At 44.9% G+C, this 9,121-nt stretch overlaps 2 protein-coding genes across 2 annotated transcripts; both read left to right on the top strand.

Moving 5' to 3' along the window:
- Window positions 1-284: 284 nt before the first annotated feature.
- On the top strand, window positions 285-1,386 carry K441DRAFT_561550 (uncharacterized protein; the record flags this gene model as incomplete). The annotated part of the gene is made up of 2 exons (XM_067643536.1): window positions 285-737; window positions 1,099-1,386. The coding sequence occupies 2 exons, from the start codon at window positions 285-287 to the stop codon at window positions 1,384-1,386; spliced, it is 741 nt and encodes a 246-aa protein (XP_067503918.1).
- Window positions 1,387-2,818: 1,432 nt separating this feature from the next.
- On the top strand, window positions 2,819-7,374 carry K441DRAFT_696597 (uncharacterized protein). The gene is made up of 8 exons (XM_067652904.1): window positions 2,819-3,388; window positions 3,435-3,581; window positions 3,628-3,649; window positions 3,717-4,280; window positions 4,335-4,625; window positions 4,756-4,847; window positions 4,897-5,151; window positions 5,206-7,374. Exons 1-8 carry the CDS (start codon window positions 2,934-2,936, stop codon window positions 7,028-7,030), a joined length of 3,651 nt encoding a protein of 1,216 aa, XP_067503917.1. The 5' UTR covers window positions 2,819-2,933; the 3' UTR covers window positions 7,031-7,374.
- Window positions 7,375-9,121: the final 1,747 nt, after the last annotated feature.

Genomic DNA, 9,121 nt, shown 5'->3' with positions numbered 1-9,121 from the left:
AGCATCAGTTAAACTTACTGAGCAAACAGTTTCTCGAAACGGATATGCTGCTTATTGGCGCTGGTGTCAAAAATAAACTTGTCGTTAACGACGACTGCCATATGTCCCTCGACAAGAAGCTTAAGATAAAAGAGTCCTGGAAAAATAAACGCAATCTGAGACATATAGGCACACGAAAACCGCGGCGTGAAAAGGATTCCCAATCTTACCAAGTTCAAGCGAGCGCCATGGGATTCGTGACGGTAGGCAGTACCGTATCCTATAAGCGATCCGATGGTTTTGATATGAAGGATGCTCTGATAGAGCGCTGGCGGAACGGGACTCGCAAAATACAAGAGCTCGAAGTCTGGGGTGGAGTTGAAGTGTCCCTATGCACTCAGAATGCACGACGAAGAACACTTCGGCATCTGTTAGGCTGTTCTGGAATGCGCAACTACCTAAGAGGGATTTCATTCAAGTGGCATGACGGTGACTGCGAACGTCAATATTTCGAGTCTTTGGAGAATTGTCAAACATTTCGGAAATTTTGGAAAAACCACCCGCAGTGGCACGATAATGTTGGAACTGCAATTAACGAGTGCTTTAGCGCTCTTGAAGAAACAGGGGTCGACGAGACAAACGATGAGCTTGCTGTTCTTTGGGTTGAAGTTCTAGAAGAACTTGACAAGGATGAATCTGATGAGGTTGCACCGAGTGTTGACGCCAGCTTCAATTTTACTCCTGCTGAAGAACATCTCGTGATTCTTCGCCGCTCCGAACACAGTTGGACAGGGTTCCTGAGACAGTCCGGAGTCCCTAACTATGGCTATGATTGGTGACAAATGCCTCGATTTTTGTGCTGCCGAAGACTACGGCATGCGTTGTCAGGATATTCGGCTTGGCAGAAACGGGACAGTCGCAAAACGATATTCTCTGGGCTATTCTGCTCTGCATACCTCCTTGCTTATTAACGAAGAGCTAGTTAAGTCTATGAACGTCCAATACAGATACCCAGATCGCAAGCGTAAACGGAGAACATGCGGAGCCACAGGCTCTAACGTAGGACTCGAAGAAGAGAACTGCCGTGGAAAACCTCAGCAACGCGAATGTCTCCTAGAGAGTCCGAAAGGCCACTGGGATATGATGAATATTAAAAAAAGCAGCAACTTCAGTCTCGGCATCCGCGGATACCTAACCTTGTATAAACTGCCGGTAGTGTCATGCGATCCGCTTCTAATGGAATGGGAGCCTGTCTTAAATACGTTTGGCAAGGAATTGAAGACCGACTTTAATGAAAGGGTGCTAGGGAAGAGTGGAGATAAATATCATTCTGAGTATAATGGGGGAATTTGGAAATTTTCGCCAGTGCCTTGTCTTCTCATCTCTAAGACAGTCAATCAAAGGTGAAGATTTCCACAGCCATAGTTATGAGAGCAAAATTGGGACGTACTGCAAGAATCTTGAATAGGCAAGTACTCCGCTTGACTGTTCCAAAATGGTATCGTGATCTGAAATTTATGGGAAATCAATTAGGAAACCACTCAGAAGTCATCTAGACTACATATCGAACTTCCCTTTAGCGGCTTATAGGCATAAGATGCTAGGAGCTGACCCTCTTTGTGACGTCTAAGCATCCTCCGGGTATCAATCTACCACCAGGCCATAAAACTACCCAACCACCAGTGTCAAAGCAAATATTGGACCCCTTTACTAGAACACCAAGCCGAAGCACATCTGCCTCTAGAACAGAGAAGTCCGTAGCAAAGAACTGTATTCCTCCCCAATTAATCTCCAGCTCGCAGTGTCATTGCATATCATTCGTTTGAAGATGGAAAACTCCTGGTGTCGTGTGAAAGGCTGCCAACGGAGCAAATCGGGCGGAGCAGGCAAGAGAGCCGCAAAGGTGGGAGACCGTTTGGTTGCAAGGATAATTGTGCAACGTATGTGCGTAAGGCCTGTCGACAAAGCTAGCAATATTTCTATGAAATACTAGTTACACTAAGGAAAGGTTGAGGTTGGAAGAGCTTTGCGTTTTAATATTGTTATGGCAGCTGATCGTTGTTAGAGTTTCAGAGACACCAGTGTGCCTGTGCACGTTTAGGGTGACGATGACCAGTATCTTATTATACTCTCGTTGACTTAGCTAAGATTTTTGGAATAATTTATTAATGTCTTATAAAACGGTGAATAATATTTAGGGGTTGTTCGGTTGCAATATGGAGGCCTCATATTCAGTTCATAATCTGTTGATTCGGAGTAATTTTGTCTGTATAGCCTTAAAATTTTAATATTTCTCTCACCGCTCGCAAATGCCAGAATAGCACGCTAAAATATTAAAATGGAGCTCTTAGCGTCATTTCAATATGGAGCTCGAAGCTCCTCGTTTGAATCTAAAGGCTTCGGATTTGCACACGTCCGTACAACCCGTAGAGCCTCGGACGCGTGTCAAATCGGGAAGGAACGCGTCCTTTCTGCCGGACTTTCAGTTCATATTCAATCTGACGGTTTTGCAACCAACAGACCCTTATTAATTATGTATTTTGAATGACCTACTGTCACTTGAGAGAGAGCTTGGCGAAATACTGAAACGGCTTAGCGCGCCAATATCCCTTAACCCGCTGCTTCGGGCGCAGTGTTATCGATAAGGCCTGGCCAATAGGAGGCTCTTGTTTCAATCTCATGATGAGAACTGCACACGGTGTTCCTGCACGGCCCTGAAACTGGCCCAAGCGTTGCACCTCAGCGGGTTAAGGGATAGTACCCACGAGGACACGCGACGCGTCGCTTCGCCCGAAGCCCCCTGTTCCTCAATCTTCTAGTTCCATCACTCTTTCAACTAAGAATATGCGATTGCCTTTCTAAGACTCTGAAAAGATATCACATCAGTCATATCGAAAACTATCTTGCCCAAATTCCCGCGCTTCAATTCAAGTGGAAATTGCTGCGCCTCCGGCATGGGTTACTGGAACTCATCCGATGATGAAGCGCCTATCAGCTACAGCCAAGCGGACTTGAGTATCCAGAAGAAATTTTCCGAGAGTCTTGACGATGTCCATCGTCAACACCCTTCTGTGGTCTTTGGAACGCGCTGCAATCCCGTAAATCCTGGGCTACATGTCAACGGATTCGGTACGCTTGGCCTACCTATTTCGGATCAGGATGCGGCTTCGCTCACTCATGCTACCGAGCGGCTCATGAGTGGAGACGCTGGCGACTTGGCAACTTCAAATTGTACCCGGAATATCCCAGCTAGTCAAATTCGGCTGAGGAATTTGGTGTGGAATGATTTCGCGAATGCTATCTTTAAGGATGTGCTGAAGGGATTCGGTCTGGATCCGGAGTCATCCCACATTACTGCGGAACTCGCCAGATTGATGATTCAGAGGAAAAGCTCAAGGCGGCCGTCGGAGTTCGTGTTCATTCTATTTAAGCGAAGCCCTTCTAATGCAGTATAGATGGCTCACACCCAAAGGCACGTTTGCTACCATGGTATTCTACTTGCCATCCCAGCACGAAGGCGGCAGATGGGATTTCAAGCAGAACGAAGTAGTACACTTCGAACCCGCACAGACTTCTGAATTTGATATGTCATACATAGCTTGGTAGGTCCACCAGTATCTTCTTTGAATCCCTTTTAACGAGTATTAGGTGTTCTGGCGTGCCGTTGAGCGTAAGCGTTTCTGCTGAGTTACTTGAATTGCTTTCGATTTAGTATCGGCCGTGCTAATCAGCTCCAGGTTAAACCCATCACTTCAGGAAATTGTCTGACTCTAACGTACCACCTGCGAGCAACTACTTCCGTTACAGAATTGAGCCAAGGCCTTCAACAATTCAAGTGCAAATCTAACCTGAAATCTATATTGGGTCAATGGAACCAGCGCACTCTAGAAGATGGCTCATGCCCCAAAGTCCTTGCTCACATGCTTGACAAAGAAGGCCAGTACAAGTATGATGGAGAAACTATTAACCACTCCCACCTCCAGGGAATTGACCGCACGCAGGTCGACTATCTAAGGGAGGTCTGCTCGGAGGCTAGCTGTCGACTTCTCCTTGGGACCTTCGTCGTTGTCTTTCGGGGGGACAGCAAAGATTCGGGTGACCGACCTAATGAGATGGTGAAGATCAGGAAGAGAAAAGTAACTTTTGGTCGAGTGGTCGATCTGGCTGGAGTCGAGTTGGGGAGAGGTATCGAATGTAGGAAAAAGGATAAATATTATCCTTGTTCAGTCCTCTTGAAGGAAAAGCCAGATGAAGAAGAGTCATCAGGGTGTTACCTTGTGGAGCACATTTATCGTGGCACGGTACTGTTTGCGTGTTATCAGCGACAGAAGTAAATCATGCTAATTCACTGGTAGGCTCTCATAGTCATTCCGAACAAGCATTACGTTAACTTTCTCTTCCAACCGCGGAAAATCACCCCAGATATCATACACCCCTGGATGGTGCGCCTGAAGAATCTTTCCCAGACGTCTCAAGTATCTCGAGAAGAACTTGCCGAACTCTGTGAACGGACCATTCAGAACTATGTAATTTTGAGACCTGCGACCGTCAAAATCGGCTTCAATCAGCCTATTGTAGATTCTATACTGGATATGATCATTGAAACCGCGATCGAAAACTTACATGGCGAACTTTTCGGAATAGCGGTTGTTCTCAATAATACGCGATCTAGTCTACCTGCAACCCGCATGGCGAACTTTTCGGAATAGCGGTTGTTCTCAATAATACGCGATCTAGTCTACCTGCAACCCGCATGGCGAACTTTTCGGAATAGCGGTTGTTCTCAATAATACGCGATCTAGTCTACCTGCAACCCGTCTTTTAAACGCAGCAATAGAAAACGTAGGCAAGCAATTGTTTCTCGATGGGTAAGTAATTCTTAACCTCTGGATCACGCGGTGCTGATATCCGTGGAAGTCTTGAAAAAGCTTTGAATGCTCCGGAATACCATTACCGATTTTTTCGCACACTCCAGCAGCGCGTTCAGTTCATTGAGACGTTGCAGAAGCAATGGCATCCCTACCTCTTTGACTTGCCTTCGCCGGCATGNTCTGAATGGGGCAAGTCGAATATTGAACGCGGTCTCAACTACGCAGATTTCTCCCCCGACAAGGATACAAAATCTCTCTGCCATCTTGAGGAGTTCTTTGGACATGACTGGCTTTTCGAGTGGTGAGTACATTACATGTGATCTGCCATGCTTTTTGTCGCTAATATATGCTATAGGGTGACCAAGTGGTTAAAAAGATTAAGCGAATGGCGCGCTCGTGATGCTGCTCTCGAACTAGTCCGGGAGGTGCCTAAGACTATACTCAAGCCGGACCGTCCTAAGGACGCTCCGGTTGCTATTAGCGTCGAATGGTGGGTTCGGTTTTACGGGACTATTTTTAAAGAGAGTCTCGGGTCTACGGGGGCGTATCATGGAGAGGCTTTCATCAATAGTTTCGTTCAAGCACTCTTAGGTGTTGCGAGAGATTATCACATCTTCGCTCCCGATAGTTTTGCCGCCTTACTCTCCAGTATCCTCAAAGCAGGCTATTATCATAATTGGGGCTTGGACTCGGTCAGGACATTGTTCAACTTACTCATCGCGGCGGAAGGTATTACTACTGCTGCCGGTCAAACTCTGCTCCCGGAGACCATGGTCTCCCAACTCATCCAACCGTATCTACTTAAGTTAAGCACCGACCGCTCAACGTCAGCAAACTCAGCAGACCTGGTGACTGAATGCCTTGATGCCCAAAAAGCGGGGAAAATAAGTCGAGAAGCCGTCGCCGGCCTAGTTAGAGCCTTCTTATTCAACACCGGGGGTAAATCTGAGAGCAACACTTTTACAGCCGCTCTGCGGAAGCTCTACACAGCTAAAGCTCAGGGAATCATATCAGGTGACGACGCTAACAAGTGGCTCGGAGACTTCAGTCCAAAAATGCAAGAGGCCCTTCTTAACAAGTCGAACGGGTCAACAGTAACTGATATTCTATTCCAAGCGGCTAAAGAAGGCACGCTTCCAAGAAAGGGCCTTACCACTGTCTTTCAAAGCGTGATAACGTTTTATCTGAGTCGAATCCGGTCAAAAGACCTGATCTGCACAACCTTAGAACGACAAAAATATACAGGCAATACGCAAGCCCAGCAGAATAACGCCTCCATCGACATCGATACAATCATAAGCTGGTTCCGCCTCTACATGATCCTGGGCCTTGACAGCGAGGCCGACCGCTTCCTCAGCGCTGTACTGGAGAAGTCCCGACTCGTACCTGGTTCACTGACTACGGCCGCCCTGTTCGACATGCTGGCACAGATTCTCGGAATCGTTCAGGAGCTAGGAAAAGGTTTCACTCGACCGGCACATCAACGCTTCTTCAAAGACCTGCTCGTTCTCCATAAACGCGAAAAAGAGCCACTTCTCGGCGACCGCGATCGCACCATCAAGGTGTCTCCCTGTGGCGAGGACTGCCATCTTTGCGAAGACTTTAACAAGTTCATCAAAGACGGATCGAAAGATGCTCTGCGGATATACGAAGATTGGAACGTGAGGCAGCATATCCAATCACGCCTCCACACAGGCCTGCGTATACATGTGGACTATAGGACGTCCCCGTATTACTTTATTGTCACGAAACTGCTGCCGGAGTGGCAGCGCAAGATGAAGCTATGGAAAGCGAATCAGGACGCCGCACGAAAGGTGTTTTGGGGTATTGATCAGGGAGCTGTCAAGCTGCTTCTGGGCGCAAAATACGATGAACTGGCGCTCTTTCCCGCACCTGAGGTTCCCGCCACGACGGACGATATGTCGGGTGGTGCAACAACCATGCGAGCTCCAGCGACGCAGGCATTAGGCACAGAACAGCGCGGGGTGGATGCAGTGGATGCTCTTAGAGCAAGACTTAATTCCCCAAGTTCTAGTAATGGTGGTGCTAATACAACGTCTCTGCTTGCTGCGGTGAAGCGAAAAGGTGAAGCGGAGGCTGTAGGCCCGGATGCGAAGAGGCGGCAGGTGCAGGAGAGAGAGGTGGAGTTTATTGATCTTGCGGGTGATGATTCTAATTGATTCTGAAACGCCCCTTCATACTTGGAGAAAAGTTGTATTCTTGGAAGCGGTCAGTAGCCTTGCTCTACATATTCTACGTCACAAGGTAGCTGGCAGAGGGTTAGCGGGTTGCAGGGGTATCAAATCTCACGCGCGACAAGCAAATTTTGAAGAAATCGAAAGGATGAAGACTGTCTTGGTATTATCCAGTTCTGCGTAACTCACTATCATGAGTAACTCGAGTAATGCTAGAAATGGCACATTGGCCCAACCACGGTGTGTACCTCTTATCATGTGTCAGAAAAGATACAAGATGCAATAATTCAACTACTCATGCTTACGCCTTCTGCCTGTCTAAACCGTGTAACATTAGCAGAAGAATGATATGTTATCTTTAATTGAGCTCGGGCTATGCGCATGTCGTTGGAGCAATGTCCCCACAAGTAGATCACCAGCAGTGCTTTTATCAATATTCAATATCAGTATAAGGCCGTATTGACATTAATATTGAATATTAAATATAGGATAGTCTTAGTATGGTGTTTTAATTGAAAGTACGCTCTATACCCCTGGGCTCTTGTTAAACAGGACGATCAAGAATAAGAACTCTGTCTATTGAATGTGGCTCTAGGGCCTCTATATATATATAAGGAAGGGGGTAGTAGACTAGGTCGGTAACCGAGTTAAGGGGTAGGTAACTGAGATAGTAGTAAGATGGTGGTAAGCAAATCCGATTTAGGTTAATACGTCCCCCTAGTATTATAGACCTTATATCAACAGTAGTACGGCTACTTAGAGGGGAGATGGACAAACTAGTTGTAACAGCGCGGGAGGCGGGGCTTACAGCTCGGCGTGGTCCGAAAAAAGCTCGGCGTGGTCCAAAAGTTCAACGTGGTCCGAACTTCAAATTCAACCTCAGACCACACTTAGCCCCCGCATATGCAATGCATATGCAATTTAAATAAAATAGAAAATGCAAAGTTGTTCGTCTATAAATCGCAAATATTATAGTATGTAATTAGGGCATATGCTATATATATGCCCCGATATGGCTATATAAGGTATAGTAGTTAGTTATTAAAACATGGCCTGTGCATACGCGTAGCATATCCATAATAATAGTCGCACTATAACTTCTTCTATATAATATTATAGCGTATGCCATAAGTATATATAGTGTAATATAGGTATAGGCCTTATATATGCTAACAGAAAGACTAGGGTAAACTTTTAATAATATATTTAATAATTATATACGCTGTATATACGCTTACCATAAGCAATCTAATAATTACGGATTTTAATAACCCGTAGGTGGCCTCTACTGCTAACCCGTCTCCCTTTAGCTATTACTATAGTAAGTATATACGGAGTATATGCGTATATATACTTATAAAGCCTTATAGGCCTAATTCTAAATTTAAATCCTAATTAGGTAATATCTGGTAAGTTATATAGTTATATATATATAGTATATACTTATAATAACTATAGCGCGCGCCGTAGCAGCTTTTACTAGGGGAAGATGTAAGTATATATAGAATCGCATATCTAGTGTATATACTAACTATATATAGCCCCGGCTATTATAGTCTAAGACAATATAAGTATATACGGCTTTATATACTACGTAGGTATATACTAAGTATATACTAGACCCACCTAATACCGCCTTTATACTCTTCTTAGTAAACACTATAATATATATTACTTATCTATACCCTATACGTAGTCTATGCTAAGCTAAAATTTAGGTACAATATTATAGTTAATAGCACGCAGATATACAACCATATCTTTACCACTTAACTAAGTATACGTTTTACATATACGCAGTATCTATAGCTCTACTAATATAGCTATAGTATTACCGGCATGCCCGCAATAAGCACAGCAGTGCTTATATATACCACTATATTAATATAGTAGCCTAGTATATACTTACTATATATAGTAACTAACCTAACTACTAATAACACGCCGGTTGGAGAGCTAATTATAGGTAAGAAGTATATACTATATATATATAGCGTATATATAAGGCTAATATATTATAGCGCCCTAAAACTATTTATTCTCTCTAGTACTTAGCGGGACGCTAAATACCTATAT

The sequence above is a fragment of the Cenococcum geophilum genome (genome assembly GCF_001692895.1).
Source record: "Cenococcum geophilum 1.58 unplaced genomic scaffold K441scaffold_22, whole genome shotgun sequence".
Lineage (NCBI taxonomy): Eukaryota > Fungi > Ascomycota > Dothideomycetes > Gloniales > Gloniaceae > Cenococcum > Cenococcum geophilum.
The sequence above is the reverse complement of the archived record's forward strand: the minus strand, read 5'-3'. Positions and strand labels throughout refer to the sequence as shown.